Below are 18,384 nucleotides of genomic sequence, written 5' to 3'. Positions count from 1 at the left end.
ATATCCACTTCGACCCTAATTACTAACAGGATATGCGCGTGTTCATATATGCTAGTGTATAAAACGATAAATACAGATACTAACGGATACTAAATGAATAGCAATTTGTAAATAGACTTGGAAAATAACCAGATTACATGTCTCAAGCAGTCCTAAGAGAGTTCATCTACTAGACCTAACCCTGATGGGTTTAGCTACTAAAGACCATAATAAAACAATAAGGAAAAGAAAGCATAAAGATTACCCCTATATCCTCGGAGCACCTGAGCCCTCCTTGTCTCCTTCTTAGAGTTCTCCTAACTCTCTTGTGAATATTGAATGATTCTCAATATTTCTTAATGAATAATAGTGAAGGAGGAAGATTCTATTTATAGTTTTTCAGCTGAGTTTGAACTTTTTCTGCATCACACCTATTGTGGCCACGATGGCGTGTAATTTTGCCTCATCGTGGGCACGATGGATCATATCGTGGTACGATAGAAGATCTCTCCAGATTTTCTGCGCTCTTCAACCGCATTCATCGTGCCACGATGACAAGTCATCGTGGTACGATGGAAAAGATTTGTTGCAGATTTTCTTCAATTTAAACTGCCTTCTCATCGCGCCACGCTGGATCTCATCGTAGGTAAGATGGATTGCGCTTTCTATTACGTTTTTGCCCTTTTTTGATGATTTTTCCATTTTTTTTGCTTCTGGGCCAAGTAACTTCACTTTTCCAGGTATTTGCTTACTTTTGGGCTTCAATTGCTATTAAAACTATCTTATTTTACTACTAAAAACAAAATATAATTAACTGTTATCAACTATAAACTATAAACTAACTTATATATCTTCCTAAACAGAGTCAAAATAGTATCTCATAAATTTTCAAGAGGTTATGAACATGATTATTTAAAATATTTTATGGCCCGTTTGGTGCATGGGATATGATAGTGACAAAATATGATATACAACAGGATAACGATAGAAAAAGATATCAGCAGGATAACAATTATCCTCAGTTATCTTATCCTGTGTGTGGTGCATAAAGGATAACAAACATGATAACTATTATATCATATTTTTAATACATACTTGCTCATAACAATATGGTAAGATACATAACATATTTAAATGACAAAATTACCCTTGTAAAACAAATGTTATTTTTAAAAAATTATATTGCAATACTTTGAATTTTATAAATAAAAATATAAATAAGTAATCAAATAACTTTATAAAATTTTAAATAAAAATCATGAGAAAATAAACAAATTAAATTTTTTATATGAATCATGATCAAATAAATAACTCAATTATATATGTCAGATAAGCTAAATAAATATATGATATATCTCATACGTAAATAATAAAACTACCATTTTGCAAAAGAATTATTTTTAATTTGTTATAAAATTTAAACTAATATCCCTATTTTGCAATTTTTTTAATAATTATTTTACTTTAAAAATCAATTATTTTATTATTAATTTACTATCAAATTATTATATTATTTATATTTTATTAATTTTCAGTTTTTTATTTTAAAATATATTTTATAGAATAAATCAGCAATTTTTTTTCCTTATCCTATCATGCTGGTAACCCAACTCAAATTCAGTATAAGGATTTTAACTAGAGAGACATGATAGGATAAACTTCAGGATTAACTTATCATATCCTGCTATGTTACCAAACACTGGATTGAGACATGATATGATACAGTTATCCTATCCTGTGTACCAAACGGGCCAAGAGTTTGATTTTAATCTTAAAAAAATTGAGTCTAACAAAAGGAAAGTCTTGTTAGATTTTTTTTTTATAAGTAAAAAACGAACTATAAGGAGTACAAGGGGTACTCAACCCTTATAATTTAGAATAGATCACTTTAGATGCGTTGAAAACAGTCTAAATGATTATTACGCTAGTCAGAGAAAGCTAAAATGACATTGTTCCTTGTTCGGCCTATAAACCAAAACCAAGAAAAATAAATAATTTGCTCCACTAAAGATGATATATTGACGCAGTCTCCTCTAAAAATAATGTTATTACGCGTACGCCAAATACTCCATGTCGTCGCCAACCAAATTATATGACGAATTTGCTTGCTATGATTGTCTTTTGCTAATTCACCAAACAAAGAGAAATGACTTGTAACGTCCTCAAAAGAGATAATATTAGTGCCCAACCAAACAAATATTTTCTGTCAAATTTGTGAAGTAATGCATCAAGTGAAAAAAATGTGTTGTATGTCCTCTACCTCTTTGAAGCCAAATACGCAACTTCTCTCATGATTATTCGTGATAATACCTTTGCGAAATAAAGCCTCCCGAGTTGGTAATTTTTCAAGTAACAACTGCCAACCGAAAACGCTAACTTTTGATGGAACATTGTTCTTCCATAATATTTTCAATGCTGCCACTGTATGTGTATCCAGAGCAGTATCTACACGCCTGTCCTGCAAAACCATGTACGCTGATCGAACCGAAAAAGAACCATTAGAATTTGATGACCATCTTCGCCTATCGCTAGAAGCTCTGTTAGGCCGAACCTATTCAAGCAATTGATGCAATTCATTGAAGGATTCAATATATGCATCATCAAGTCTTGTTAGATCTTAAAAATTATTTTGAAATATTATATTTTTATCAAATGAAACACTAAAAATTCAATTTATGTCTCAAAGTTTTGAGAAAATATGTGATAATAGTTTTGTTGCATGGTGATGTCTAACAATTTTTCATAACAATTTTTTAAATATTTGATTCTATATAAATTTTTTACTTTAATATTATAACGAATTTAAATATCGAATATAAATTAATAAATCCGTGTATTAGTTATAAAAATATATACGGAACGATAATTTTAATAAAATAAATGTAATGAGAAACCTATGTATGAGTTTCCTTCTTATGAGAATGATATAAAACTAATTAAAGAAAAATAACAACAAACTAAACTAAGCATGAAAAAACAAGCATCATTAGCTTTAAAGTTAGTAATTAGAAAACATAACTGATAATAAGAAGCTATTTTATTCAAGATTTACTTCAAGTGCTACCAACCAACGTTGATATGTTACTTATTGAGAACAAATAATGAATATTGATTGATCTTCAAACTACTACAAATCTGTTCTAAACATGGAACAAACACCCGATTGGAAGCAGTTCACCAATTTTGATGGATGAAAACTCGACCCCTGCAGCTTTGTTTGGCTTCAATTTTGCTGCTAGTTGATTAGAAACATCATGCATTGTCGGGCGAGATTGAGGATTTTGTTGCAGACAAGCAAATGCCAACTTTGTCATGAGAATTACCTTGTCTATCTCATCCATGACAGGAGGTGAAACACGTTGGTCGATTACATCTTTTAGCAAAATCGTCAAAGAAGTGGCGGATGATGATAATATCGACGATAAGATTAGATCACCTGGATGCATCCCCATCACCACTTCTAATGTTAGCACCCCGAAACTGTACACATCACACTTCTCGTTTACCTCCTCAGTATAAGCAAGTTCTGTAACAAAAACAACAGGCATGAGTATTTGTAATTTAAACACTAACAAATAATCCCCCGCAACTGCCATTGGGAGGGGTTGAAAGGTCACGACGTGAGTTTGGGTCGTGACAAAGTTCCACTTGATGCCAGAACTGACCCCTGAACCAGATTAGACGGTCCAGTGGGCCGAATACTGGTGGTGGAAAAAAATAAAACACTAGCAAATAAAATATAAATTGACAGAATACATAATTATCGTGGTAAAAAAGGAAAACATGCCTGGAGCTGTGTATCCGAATGTTCCGGCAAATGAAGTCTGATAAGATGAATTGTGACTCAAGAATCTTGCAGTGCCAAAGTCTGTTACATGAGCTTCAAAATTCTCATCTAACATGATATTCTTGCTTGATATGTCTCTGTGAATCAAGGAAGGTGATACTTCATGATGCATGTAGGATAATGCATCTGCCACTCCTTTAACAACATTGAATCTATTAATCCATTTGAAGTTTTGAACTTTTTCATGATTCATCAAGATATTTGAAAGGTTGCTTCCATCCACAAACTGATAAACCAAAAATGAGTTCCTAACATGTGAACAAAATCCTAATAGCCTCACAATGTGACGGTGTCGCATTTCAGTTAGTGCTTGAATTTCAGATATGAAGCTTTTCTCTATTTTAGACGACCTCAAAACATCTTCTGAGTTGTGGAGTCTTTTCACTGCAACAACTTGACCAGTTGATAACTCGGCCCTATAAACACTTCCATATCCTCCCTGCCCGATGCAATATTGAGAATTGAAGTCTCCAGTTGCTTCAATAATATTCTCATAGACCATTTTCCCATCAAAGCTCCAAATTGAAAGCAAATCATCTATTGGATTAATCACCTCCGTAATTTTCATAGTTTTTTTCCCTTTTCGGGCACACATAAAAATTCCAACTAGGACGACAATCACAACAAAGATTCCTACGAACACTGCGATCAATATCACGACTTTTTTTGAGCTTTTCTTCCTTTGATTTTTTGAAAAACATGGAGTTAGACCATCAATATCTCGTCCACAAAGACCTTTATTATTCTTCACCAAATCGGATGTAGCATTTCGAAAAGCTAGAATATTAGGCAATGGACCTTCTAACTCATTATTTGATATATCTATTGATGTCAAACTTACACAATTCTCAAGAGTAGATGGCAAAAGACCTGATATGTTATTGTTAGAAAGCCTTAGAGTTTCTAAAACAACAAGTTTCCCGAATTCTTGAGGAACTTCACCACTCAACTGATTATGACTCAAATCAAGATTTTGAAGCGAGCGTATATTTCCTATTTGTGAGGGAATATTTGCACCAAAAGAGTTAGAACTCAGATTCAATATCTGGAGGTTTCTACACTCTCCAATATCTCGAGGAATTACGCCACTCAAATTGTTTGATCCTAGGTTGAGAGAAGAAAGCTCAGAGAGCATTCTAATTTCGTTCGGAATAACTCCAGACAACATGTTGCCTTCTAAGTTAAGATTGAATAAAGAAGTCATATTTCTGAAAATAGAAATTGGAATTTCCCCTAACAATTTATTCGAACCAAGATCAAGCATATGAATTTGAGAAGCTTCTCCAAGATTTTCAGGTAATCTCCCACCAACTTTGTTGTTTGAGATCTTCAAGCTTGTTAGATTTTTACATTGTCCCCACTTAGATGGTAGTGTTCCATAAAAGTTATTATGACTTAGATCAATGTAATTCAAGTGAGGATATATTCCTCCAAGGTCTATCGACAAGTCTCCGGATAATTGGTTCATTTCAACGCGAACTCTTTTGAGAGTAGTACAATTTTTCAAGCTCATAGGCAGTCTTCCGGTAAATTGATTTTGGTTTGCAGCAAAGTTAGTAAGTTGTCCACCGAGACATATGTTATCCGGTAAAGAACCAGAAAGATTGTTATTACTAAGTTGCAAATGTTTAAAATGTATCAAGTTATTGAATTGTTTGGGGACTGAACCAGATAATTGATTAAGATCTAACTGTAATTTCTCCAATTCCACTAAACTTCCAAAGGAAGAGGGTATTGAACCAGATAATTGATTTTGATTTAGGTATAAGATCTGTAATTTCACTAAATTGCCGATGGAAGAAGGTATCGGACCACTCAAATTGTTAACTGATATTTCAAGATCAACTAAAGATGTTAGCCTACCAATAGTGTTAGGAATTGAACCAGATAACTCATTTTCATACAAATATAAGGTTTCGAGTTTCACTAAATTGCCGATGGAAGAAGGTATCGGACCACTCAAATTGTTGATTGATAATCCAAGAATAACCAAAGATGTCAGCCTACCAATACTTTGAGGAATTGAACCATTAAGTTGATTGCCATATAGTTGAAGCTTTTCTAGTTTAATCAAGTTTCCAATCGACGAAGGAATAAATCCAAATAGTTGATTGTAGGAAAGTGTAAGGGTTATTAATTCCGTTAAATTCCCAATAGAATCCGGGACTACACCTGTTAGGGTGTTTCGACTCAAATCGAGAAAAGTCAGTTTGACAAGGCTGTTGCCGATTTGTTTAGGGATAGTGCCAGAAATATTGTTATGGTAGAGGCTAAGAATTTCTAGGTTGGTTAGTAAGCATGTGGAAAGTGGGATTGATCCAGAGAAATTGTTATATTGTAAATCAAGGTAGACTAGTTTGGATAACATGCTTATGTTAGAGGGAATTGTTCCATACAGTGAATTATTACCAAGGGAGATTTCTGTGAGATGTTTAAAGGATGAGAAGGTGAAATCATGAAGTGTACCTCTTAAACCATAACTATCAAGATATATAGTTTCGACTCTTTGAGCTTCATTACATGAAATTCCAGACCAATTGCCGCCGCAAGGAGGGTGATTTGGTTGCCATGAAGCCAACATATGTTGGCTTTGTTTGTCCAGGCTACCTTTCCAGGTTAGTAGAGCATCAAGCTCACTACTAGCATCATCATCACCTATTCTTGAAAATAGTTTGAGAAGCATCAGTGGAAGGAATGGAACTCAGATAACAAAAAGAAATATATTATGAACAACAACAACAATGTCACATACAAGGAAATGAAATGGTAAAAACTCGGGAACTTATTTCCAATAATTTTGAGTGGTCTGTTAAATATGCTTGAATCTCAACTCTAAAAGATAGTTCAGAGGGTGAAGTTGCCCTCATATATTTATACACTCAACAATTCGAGAATCTAAGCAATGTGTGACTTCAAAAAAACTTCAACAATACAACTACATTTTCAACATGGTCGATGTCGAGAAGAAATGATGAACATAAATGATACTTTTGTACAACCACTCAAAATAGGTATTTATAGGCACAAAGATACAATGAACTGATTAAATATATAGATATAAGGTGTTCATCTAACAATATTAACATTGTTAATTAAGCTAAGACTTATAGATGGAATACCCTAGTACTTCAATGTTAGAAAAAAAATAATATTAAGGCTAAAGTTAGTCTATTAAAAAATTTACTACAACAATAGCAGAATCTGATTGAAAATACTTTCAAGTGTGAAACTCACTGTAAGAATTAATCATTTCATCTAACTAATTGAGGTATCTAAGAAATTTGATTCAAATTCAATTAAAAAATTTGTTGACTTGGAGTTGACTAAGAAATATAGCAGAATGCATGCATTGACCAACATATATCTGTTGGGTTTCAAGTGTGAGTGATTAAGTCTCACATCGACTATATATGGGAAGAATGTTGGATTTATAAAAGAGGTGACCCATTAATCTAATGCCTTAAGGTTTTGGGTGGAGAAGTGGCGTCTCTCTCTTGTGGTCCTGGAGCATTGACCCATTGTTTCTCCCGAGCTCCCCCAGACTCCCCCAACAAGTGGTATCAGAGTCGTGGTTCGGCTTGGTGGGAGAGCAGGAGGGGATCCTGGTATTGGATCAACTATAGGATGTGGGAACTCACGCTTGGGGAGAGAATGTTGGGTTTCAAGTGTGAGTGATTAAGCCCCACATCGACTATGTATAGTTTTGGGTGGAGAAGTGGCGTCTCCCTCTCTTGTGATATACTGGAGCATTGACTAATTATTTCTCTCAAACTCATCCGGACTCCACAACAATATCATTAATCATCTTATTGAACTTCATTAATTAAATTAAACATGAATAACAACAAATCTAAAACTTCAACTCATTTGATATGTATGACTATATATGAATGCATATGATATGATAAGAGAAGAGATTAATTAATGCTAATTTAACATAGTAATTGTTAATTACCAACCTGTCTCTTGGAGTGCAATGTTGGTTGGAATATTATATTGGGTGGCGGTGGTCCCCACAAGTGGAAATCCAGGATCATAGGCTTGAAGGTGGTTATGGAGGGAGATGAAAAAGAAGAGGATTAGTATGGTTTTGAAGTTGATCAAAGGTTTCATCATATGTTTTATTTTTCTGTTGATGTGATGAAAGTGTGTGTGTGTGGTATATGGAGTTGAAGGGTGTGAATGAGTTTGTGGAATATATAGTGAAGAAGGAACAAGAGTTTGGTTTTGTGATATGAACGTAGAGAAAAGGATAACTAAGGATTTAATTTTGGGTTGATTTGGTTGGTGGTGTTGTGAACGTAGAGAAAAGGGACCCTAAAATATACATTGGAGTATTTCTTTGACTTTGAAAAATAGTTGAAGGATGGTGTAAATTTGTGGAATTGTGAAGAGTGAAGACAAAAGTTTGTGATTATCATATAAGGGTTATGTATGGGCAGGAAGGGGAAGTTCTTGGCTATTTCCAAAAAACCTTCAAGTTGCAATAGAAACCATGGTATGGTATTATTGAATGAGACACAACAAACCAAAAGGTCAATGGTTTTGCTTTGTATGTATTATGAAATGAATAAACTACTTGTAAGTAATTCAAATTTTTTTTAGTACAATGAATATGGAGAAATGTTGAAAAATAAATTAAAAAAATAATAGTATAAATTATTTTGAATATGTATATTGTATCTAAATGTCTATCAAATTATTGATACATTAACATTTTTATACTAAAAATATAGTAAATAAATTGTGTAAAAAAAAATATAAATATATAAGTGATGTCATACTTTTGTCATGTGATATTTATTTTTTGGTTTTCACCATCGGTATCCAGCTCACTAGACTGTCTAATTATGTCTAGTGGCAAATTTGTCTGCTTATTTTGTCTTGTAATATTTATCTTCGTATTGTGATTAAGAGATGACTGCATTTTTGTAAAAAAATAAAATAAAAAGAGAAAAGAAGAAGAGATGGCTGCATCTCTTTTAATCTGGTCCATGAGTCCTTAAATAAGTTAATGAGCTGAACTAATTCGGTACATCTCTTTTTTCCATATTTTTTGGGTTTTTGGCTAATTTTAGGTTTTCGGCCGAGTTGGGTTTTTCGACATATTTTTTTACAATTATTAGACGTCCTAGGGTTAAAAGTATTATCGCACTTAAGTAAGATTCATTAATCATTTGAGTTTTTTTTTTTACGAAGCTTTTACTTTTGTTTTTAAGAAGTCAAATTAGCTCACTCAATTTGACAATAGAGAGAATCGAATTTGAGACCTTAAGGAGGATCACACTTCCAGGTCCTAGGCCACTTACTTTGTTGTTATAATACAAATACGAATAAAGTATTTATACTATTTTTTTTTGTTTTCACCGCTAGTATCCGAGTCATTGGACTATCTAATCTGATTCGTCAGTCAGCTTCAACATCAAGAGAGTTCAACCCATCTCAATCGCAGTTATGGGATCCAACCTATTTATACTAAATATTTACTAAGTGCATAAATATATGTTGTGTATAAATAAAGTCCATATATAGCTAGTTTATATTAATAAAAGCCATTAAATATAAATTAAACTAGTTTCTGGTAAGTCATTCATGCTTATTGAAACATGTTAAGTTAATTCAATTGGGCAGATGAGAACAATCATTTATAGCCACTTATGATGATCCCCCATAGGATCTCACTACAACACCGTTAACCGCACTTTGTTCACACACCATAATCCAGCCACCGGACACAATATTACGACCCTATAGAAGAAATCTTGTTCAAGTAAGGTTATAAGTCATTCATGCTTATGATTCTTTACTTTTTTTTTGGAAAAGCAAAGGAAATAATAAATTAAAAAATAAGCACAAGAAGTGCTATAAAACAATACAAGCAAGTCTATCACAGAGAAAACAAAAAGAAGCAGATCAAAGCTAGAATTATTAAGTCAAACTAGCCTATTGAAGCACCTAAACAAACAGCCTATGACCACAAAACTCAATACCATCACAGCAGGGCAGTTATTCAAGAGATACACCATAATCAGAATTAGCTAAGATACACCAAATGAATGTATGCCTACCAAGACCAAAACATGTCTGATACTAATATGGAAAAATAAAGCGCTCAATACGACTTGTCTTTCTTTCGAAGAACCCACAAGAAATCAGCGAACACCTCAAGGAAGCAGCAAAACAATGCTAAAATAATGCGACTCGAGATCTCGCGTCATGTCACTTACGCGCTTAGGCAACAGAAAAACTGAAAGTTTCTGACCCAAGACAAACTGGACGATGACCTTATGAAATGCAACCGAGATGCATATTTTAGCAGATCAGCTTCCAAAAAACGTCTTTTGATGCCAATACAATACCTGCATAATAACCATAACAACAACAGAAAACCAGAAAATAGCAGAGAGCACAAAAATGATAATTTCAATCCACCGAAACAAGACAATATCGTCAGTTTACTCCAAGGCATGCTAACGGATTCATCCGCCATAGGCTTAAAATGTTGTTGAACCCTTTAGACCGAGCTCTAAGAATTCTCCAAGAAAGGATCTTAATTTCTTCCAACAGTTTTTCTAAGTCAAGACCTGCTTGGTTAAAGATAATATCATTCCTTGCTTTCCAAATTAAAGAAACAGTAGAAAACCATATTACTCCAATTCTGTCCCTAATCTTAGAATTACCATTCACCATATTTTTCCAAAGATAAAGATGGGTCGGACCCCCCTCTGCCAAGACTACTGGAATCCCTATCCATCTCACTAACTCCCTCCAAACTGCTCCCATCATAGGACAATTAAAGAATAAATGATCTTCTGTTTCCGTACATCCACAACCTCCAACACAAAGAAGAGAAGAATTAAGCGTTATTCCTCTCTTAGTTAAATTCTCCTTAAGTCGGTAGCCTCTTATAGAACAATCTCCAAGCTAGCGTCGACATATTTGAAGGAATCAATTGATTCCAAATATCTTGTAAAATTTTACAAAAATCTCCATGTTCAATTTTACAAAAATCTAAAATCGTTTGATATACCGTTAATCTTGATCGGTCTCAATAACATATCAAATGATTTTAGATTTTTATAGAATTGAACATGAATGATCTATATGATATAAACTTTCAATCCAACAGGGGATTTTGTAAAATTTGTATTCGTTGAAGCGTTATTGAGCGGTGTAACATTACTCAAATGTTACACCGGTGTAATTTGATTCCTCCCCATATATATATATATATATAATTTGTTTTGCCTTTTCAAAATAATGAGTTCATTGAGACCTTTCCAGTTTCCACACCCTTTTCAATTTGTTTGAAAGCCAAAGCCAACTTGGACCATATAGGCCAACTTGGACCAATATCATATTTGGCGAGAGATATATTATTATACACAACATTTATAATTATTATTATAATTACAAACAACAAGTATATATAAATGAAATAGAAAATAAAGGACACAATAACACGTTGATCGGTATAACTTTAATGTATTTTCTTTTATCTTATGCTACGACAATGAAATGATTTCTCCCGTTATCTTTAGTGTTTTAAATGTGTTTTTTAAGTTTAGTTTAATTTTGCTTCTATTTTATTTTCATTACTTATTTTATGAATAAACTGCAGTTTGACCTCTTCTCACTCTACAGGTCATAACTTGAGCTACAATTATCGGATTAAGGCATGCGAATATGCGTTGGAAAGCTAAAACGAAGAGCTACAACTTTTATTTTGAAGCCAGGAGCTAATTCATAAGCCACATCGTGCCACAATGGACTACAATCGTGCCATGATGAAGAGGCGGATCCAGATTTTTTTGTTGGTGGAGGCTAAAAAATATTGCAACAAATAAAAATATTTTTTTATGATGTTTGGCTTTTGTTACCACGTTATAGATATAAAATTTCCGCTATGATTTAATGATGATTAATTTTCGTCGTAGAACTTCTTGAATACAAAATGTGATTTCACCTCTTCCATCTAAATTTTCTACATGTGCAAGAGTTGGAGTTTGAACCTCAAATAGATTACTTAAATGGTTCAAATCTCTTACAATTTGTACCAATTCATTGTTGATAGACTATGCTTGAATTAATTTACTGACAATTAAATAAATATCTAATACTAGTTGAGAGATAATGCAGACAAATATTAATTGATGTTGAAGTTAAGAAAAATGATTTATGTGCCCTCTTGGTAGGAGAGACTGCATATATATAAGAAATAAGAACATTGTGAAAGTTTTGACCGAAGAATAGAGAACCTATGCAACAATAATTAGGAAAAAGAAATGGAGGTGATGAAAAGTTGGAAAGTGAACTTGTGATAAGTATATAAATGCTAGTTACTGAGATAATCAATTTGATGGGGGGCTTAAAATAAATATTGTAGTAATTTATTTACAACAAAATTTATACAAAATTACTAAATGTTAGTTGGTTTAGTGGTGATTGGCGCTGAACTTGGTAGGGAGGATCACGGTTCGATCTCCCGCAACTGCATTTGGGAGGGGACTTGAATCACTTGATGCCAGAACTCGCCCCGAACTCTGGACTACTAGGGCCCCCTTCCCCTAGGAACCAGAGGTGAAAACAAAAAAAAAAAATATACAAAATTATTATCATAAACAAAGTTTGTTTCCTTGCGAGGGCTTCAGCCCCCAATTCTATACACCTGCATCCGCCCAGAGGATATATTTTGGAAGAATATCAGCGAAGAAACAAAAAAGGAAAATTTTTGTTGACATATCGTGCCACGATGCTAGCCTTCGTGCCACGATGGTGCGTGAATTCTAAGTCGAAAAAGGCTATAAATATAGCATCATTCTGTCATCATTTATTCATTGAGTGTCCACGAAAATTACTATAATATTTTGGATTTCATGGCCGATAGTCCTAAATGATAAGTCTTGAGACAAATATGACGATAATTACTTGTTTGCTGCCTCGTATAAGCAATCTGTGAAAATTGGCCAAGCTACAAGTGAATGGATAACTTGTCACAACAGTCAAGGCAGTTAAAAAATGGTTAAGAGTTGTTAGAGTTTTTTTTTTTTTACGAAAACAAAGGTATTCATTTATTCAAATAGGCAAATTATATCAATCGAAATAATTACATATTCAAATTCGCTAAAAACTAAAAAGGATGAGCTCAATGTCTACACATATGACAAAGCCTACAATTGATATAATAAAATCCAAGTGTCAGGAATACACATGCATCCAGACCTGCAACGTTGACGACTCTATAATTATTGAATCTGCACTGAATTTGGATTGAAACGGATCTGCAAATTTAAACAAAACAAACACCGTACAATGACGGGATAAACACCGTATGAAGACGAGATAAACAAACAACTCCGCACTAAGACGGGACGAATAAATCACAAAGGAAAAAACTCAAATGAAACCTAAAATTATGTATAAATCACTTATTGAATTGAAAAAGAAATAAAAAACAATCAAGAGGGGTGATTCCGGATCAAAATTGATCCTAAATCACCCCTCCCTAATGGATGAACCAAGAAAAAGCAAAGATGAATTAGGGTTGTGTGGCGGCTGAGTGTAAGAGAGAGAGAGAGTATTGTGGGTATTCATCTTAGTTGTTAGAGTTAGTTAGAAGGTAGTTTTAATATGTTAGTTGATCATTGACATCACACATAGTGTATATAAGTGTGATTAACTTATTTGTAACTTTCAGATTTGTGAGAAATAAAAATTCTTTTTTTCTACTTTCATCTAGAATACTGTTGTGAATTTGTCAATAAAATCACATCAATGAAAACTTGATGTGTGGAGTAATAGAACGACAATCAATAATTAAGCGGAATAAGCAATAATAATAACAACACCGATAAAGAAGATAAAGGAGAAGAAAGAACACAATGTTTGTTTACCTAATTCGGTCAAAACAACCTACTATGGGGAGAGAGCAGCCCCTCCGTTCCACTATATCAAAGAGTAACTTTACAAAGAAATTCTCAATTGGGTTACAAGGAATTAATCCTAATTCTACCCAAAATCCAAATCTCTTTCTGTGGCCAAGAGACTCAATTTGATAAGTTTCCCAATGTGTAATCAATCTCCTTTGCCCAAGAGTTATACCAAGAGACAACCCCCTCTTGTTTCTCTCCAAAACCCTAGCCTTGTGTCGGCGGCAAATCTTAATTGAATACCCTACATTGTTGCTCCCTTATTTTTCTATGAATAAACCACTCCCTATTTATAAAAAAATATATGCCTAAATATTAGTAACAAATCTGTTTTAAAATAAAACAAATCCAAGTCAGAGTGTCCTCCAAGAAAGGATATTTTTTTACAAAATCTGCAAAACAGCAACAAAAAAAAAAAAATGCATCATGCGTCTGCGCCTCGCGCAAGAGGCAGAAACAAATTTGCAGCGATGAAATGAACCTGCGCCTCGTGCAACAGGCAGATTCACACCAGATTTTTCCGACTTATTGTAACAAATACAATGTTGTAGAGCTTGTGGCTTCCATTTAAGCTCAATTTGCGGCTATGTTCATGGCTTCCATTTAAGCTCAATTTGAACCTATGCTATGGACGTGAATCTAAATCTGCGACCACGAGAATGCACAACGATAAAGATGGAGATGACGAAGGTTTGTTCAAAAGTTGGGCAAAGCAAACAAAAATGTTGGATTTGAGGGAGACAAGGAGGAAGCTGTGGAGAGCCACTAAGGAGTTGAAGCATAGGGTTTCGTCGAAGGTCGATGTTGTAGAATTGTCATGGGATTGTGAGGTTTTCGCTTAGGAGGTAATGCATGTATGTGAAGATTTGTGTTGTTCGTTGAAGTATGTGGGTCGATTTATGAAGATTGATGCATAAAGAACACATAGCAACAAATTCAATTGGGATTGAGAGGGTGATTGGTTGAGAAGATTGAGAAATCGGAGATGATGTTGTTGATTTTGTTCTTGTTGTTGTTCTTGTTATTCTTAGTATGTGTTGTTGATTGAAAAACGCCTACTCTTCAAAGATTCATACCCAAATTCAAACTTAAAGTTGTCTTCCTCCATTCTAGATTTATGAATTTGTTGATTGCAGGTTTTTGAGTTTTTCTGTTTTTTGAGATTTTTGGATTTTTTACAGAGAGATTTGTTCTTGTTGTTCTTATCTACAATATCTTTGATTTGCAGGTTTTTTTCTTTTAAATTAACTAAAATGAATAAAAAATCCACCTATATCAATATTTATTATGTGTATTAATTAAATAAATAAAAATGAAATAAATTTCACGTGTATGTGTCATGTCATCAAAATGGTACAGTCATATGCTCAATTGTTTCACGTGTATGTGTCATGTCATCAAAATGGTACAGTCATATGCTCAATTGTACAATCACAGGACAAAATGAGAAAATCTTCATATTACAAAAGTGTGAATTTGCAAAAAAAAAAAAAACGGATAAATCAAATCTCACTAACTTTATAGGGGTAAAGAATTATTTACCCTATAATTTATTCATTCAAAACAGTACTCCGTACATAATACATGGAAACTTTCACATAACATACACAAACGAAAAAGCTAGCATGTTACATTGCATGCCTTATTATTATTACATCTTAATAATAAACTAGTACTCCCTCTGTCCCAAGGGGTACGCTTGCTCGGCGGATACATGTTTGACTCGTTTTACTAGCATCCTTTGCAAGGGGTACGTTGGCTCGGCGGATCCTTGGAACGCGGCGATCTCTTGATAGGTGACGATCTCTTGACAGGCGGGCTGCCACATCCCACAATTATAGTTGCTCTAGGATTATTGCAACGACTTTCTTCATCTGTATTAAATAAATTAAAGCGAACTCAGATTAGTAAAGTAATACTCCGACAATTCTATAAACACAATTTCCAATATATATACTCCCTCCGGTCCTTATTATAAGGAACACTTTGAAAAAATCACACAGACCAATGAAGCACATTTAAACATAATTATTTTCATTTAATGCTCTTATAAATTTTAATGTATTCCATGTATACCCTTATTTAATTACTCTTTATTCAACTAACTTACTTATTTTTAAATTCTCTCTCATAATAAATAAGGGCATAAGTGAAATTGAACATTTAAAACATTTGAAAATTGGTCAAAGTTTCTTATAAAAAGGACCAAATTTTTTGCCCTAAGTGTTTCTTATAAAAAGGACCGGAGGGAGTATATAGAGAGAGATTTGACATACCAGACAATTGATACAATTGACGTGAAGCTAACGCTGCATTTGATGAAATGTAGAGGAGAAGAGTAAAGACAATTCCAAATACGATGATAAAATTCTTTGAAAGTGTCATGATATAAATGAATTATTAGATATGTTTATGTGTTTGTTGGGTGTTTGAATTGGAGTGAGATTCAGCTCTATTTATAGCTGAGTTTCTAAATTACTACCAAACTGTCAAGAAGGGTCCATATGCTGAGTTTCTTGGAAACTGTCAAGAAGGAATGATGTTGGTCTTCTTGGAAACTACCAAATTATTAGATATGATGCTGGTCTTCTCCTAGTAGTCTTTGGCAACTTGTGTGTAGAAAATGTAACATTAGTAGTAATTATAAGAGGAATGCATTGACTTGTTTAACTTTGAAAATGAAAAGATTTACTCCCATACATAGTTGCATATGCATGCACTCACGGTATTGAAAGTTTTTTTTTTACATTATTGAAAGATTTTTAAAGAGAAAGATAAAACTCGGTATATTTACTTTGAAAATGAAAAGATTTTTTTTTTTAAAACTCGATATTTAGTTCTACGACTGTGACTAATTTGAGGGATCAATACCACCGCTCACTTGCAGGAACACTATTTAAAGCTATATTTTTTTTTACTTTGTATGGACTGACGACCCATCAAAATTGCCACTAGAGATAATTGAAATTAAACCTTAAGAGGAGCATACTTCAAGGGTCCAAACTAACTCAATGAATTTATTAAAATAAGTTTTTACTCTTATAAATATATAATATTTCAATTTTAGTCCATCTATAAAGTTCCATTAAATTTATTTTAACATGGACTATAAATTTATTTTAATAATAAAATTTATTTTAACAACAGGGACTAACTGACTTCTTAACACGTGTTTGTGTTCTAAGAATACATGTTAACATTTCCTTTAATTACTTTATTTATTAAAAATATTTTTTTTTTTATTTTTTATTTATAATTAGTACTGAGCAAGACTTTTATGGTCACGCGTCTATATAGACAATTAGACACATTCACATGATTTTTTAATTATTTATTTATGAAATAATTATAAGAATAAAATAAAAAAGTAAATATTATGATCGTGACTAAAAGAATTATATTTAGTCACATCACCATATAAGAATAAATTCATTAGTATTCTTCTAGGCATGGCAATGGGGCGGGGCGGGGACGGGTTTTGCCCTCCCCAAACCCAAACCCATAAAGTTTGGGTTTCCCCAAACCCATCCCAAATTCTAGCGGGGATAAAAATAATAACCCCAAACCCATACCCAATGGGAATCGGGTATCCCCATCGGGTTTCGGGTATCCCCATTACGCCTCTTTCCACATGAATTTAGATTGTATTTTAGTATTTTTTTTATTAAAAAAAAAGTTAAATGTCCAAGATTATTTTCTCTCAACAATATTTTTTTAAATAAAGAAAAAAAATAGAGAAAAATAGTTTGTTTAATACTCAAATTAAAAATAAAAAATAAATATATGAATGTAATTTAAGAGATTGTTTAAACGTTTCTAATTTAAAAGAGATGAAATCTAATTTTTAGTATAAGCGGGGCTGGTTCGGGGACGGATTCGGGGTGGGTATCAATGTACTCATTACCCACCCCAAACCCATCTTTTGAAATCGGGGAAAACTCAAACCCGAACCCAAACTCAGTCAACTCGGGTTTTCCCCGTCAAAACGGGTATGGTTTGGGCGGGTACCCACGGATATGAGTTTTATTACCATGTATATTCTTCTCTAAACTTGTTCAGCATTGAAAAGGAGAACCATGGCATGCTATTGAAAAATAGTTGAAAGATGATGTAAATTTGTGGAATTGTGAAGAAAAAAGTTTGTGATTATTACAAGGATTTGATTATCTATGGGTAGGAAAGGGAAAGCTGTTGGCTATTTCCAAAAACCTTCAAGTTGCATAGAAAAACATTGATGGTGATTTGTGGTTTGACGTATTGCCAAAATAGCAAGCTGTCGTTAAGACTATTTGATTTTTTTTATTTTTTTTTGCTTCATAACTATTTGAATTTTCTATTCTCTTTAAAAATGAATTACCATTTAAAATTATTATTTATACTTTACTCCCTGTTTTTCTTTTGTGACAAATAGGATGGCAAAAAAACTCAAACCCGAGAGACTCACCCGAACCCAAACCCAAGTCAACGGGCGAAACCCGATTTGATTGGGTTTGGGTGACACCCGATAATATGGGTGTGAGTTTGGTATCAGAGAAACTCACACCCGAAACCCATACACCCACCCGAAATATTTTATAATTACCTAATTACCCCCATATAGTCTCTCTCAATTTCCTTGGAAGACCTTAA

General features: G+C 33.3%; 1 protein-coding gene and 2 long non-coding RNA genes across 3 annotated transcripts; 1 reads left to right on the top strand and 2 right to left on the bottom strand.

Moving 5' to 3' along the window:
- Positions 1-2,998: 2,998 nt before the first annotated feature.
- LOC123884323 (MDIS1-interacting receptor like kinase 2-like) lies at positions 2,999-8,257 on the bottom strand. Its single transcript, XM_045933401.1, has 3 exons — positions 7,786-8,257; positions 3,767-6,481; positions 2,999-3,505 (listed from the first exon to the last, which is right to left on the bottom strand). Exons 1-3 carry the CDS (start codon positions 7,940-7,942, stop codon positions 3,120-3,122), a joined length of 3,258 nt encoding a protein of 1,085 aa, XP_045789357.1. The 5' UTR covers positions 7,943-8,257; the 3' UTR covers positions 2,999-3,119.
- A 3,009-nt stretch (positions 8,258-11,266) lies between these two features.
- Positions 11,267-11,797, top strand: LOC123887031. The gene is made up of 2 exons (XR_006801323.1): positions 11,267-11,311; positions 11,471-11,797. It is a non-coding gene; the product is annotated as an uncharacterized LOC123887031 (long non-coding RNA).
- A 3,456-nt stretch (positions 11,798-15,253) lies between these two features.
- On the bottom strand, positions 15,254-16,608 carry LOC123884907. The gene is made up of 2 exons (XR_006801017.1): positions 16,032-16,608; positions 15,254-15,629 (listed from the first exon to the last, which is right to left on the bottom strand). It is a non-coding gene; the product is annotated as an uncharacterized LOC123884907 (long non-coding RNA).
- Positions 16,609-18,384: the final 1,776 nt, after the last annotated feature.

The sequence above is a fragment of the Trifolium pratense genome, linkage group LG5, assembly GCF_020283565.1.
Source record: "Trifolium pratense cultivar HEN17-A07 linkage group LG5, ARS_RC_1.1, whole genome shotgun sequence".
Classification (NCBI taxonomy): domain Eukaryota; kingdom Viridiplantae; phylum Streptophyta; class Magnoliopsida; order Fabales; family Fabaceae; genus Trifolium; species Trifolium pratense.
Note: the sequence above shows the minus strand (reverse complement) of the source record. Positions and strands in the feature narration are given on the sequence as shown.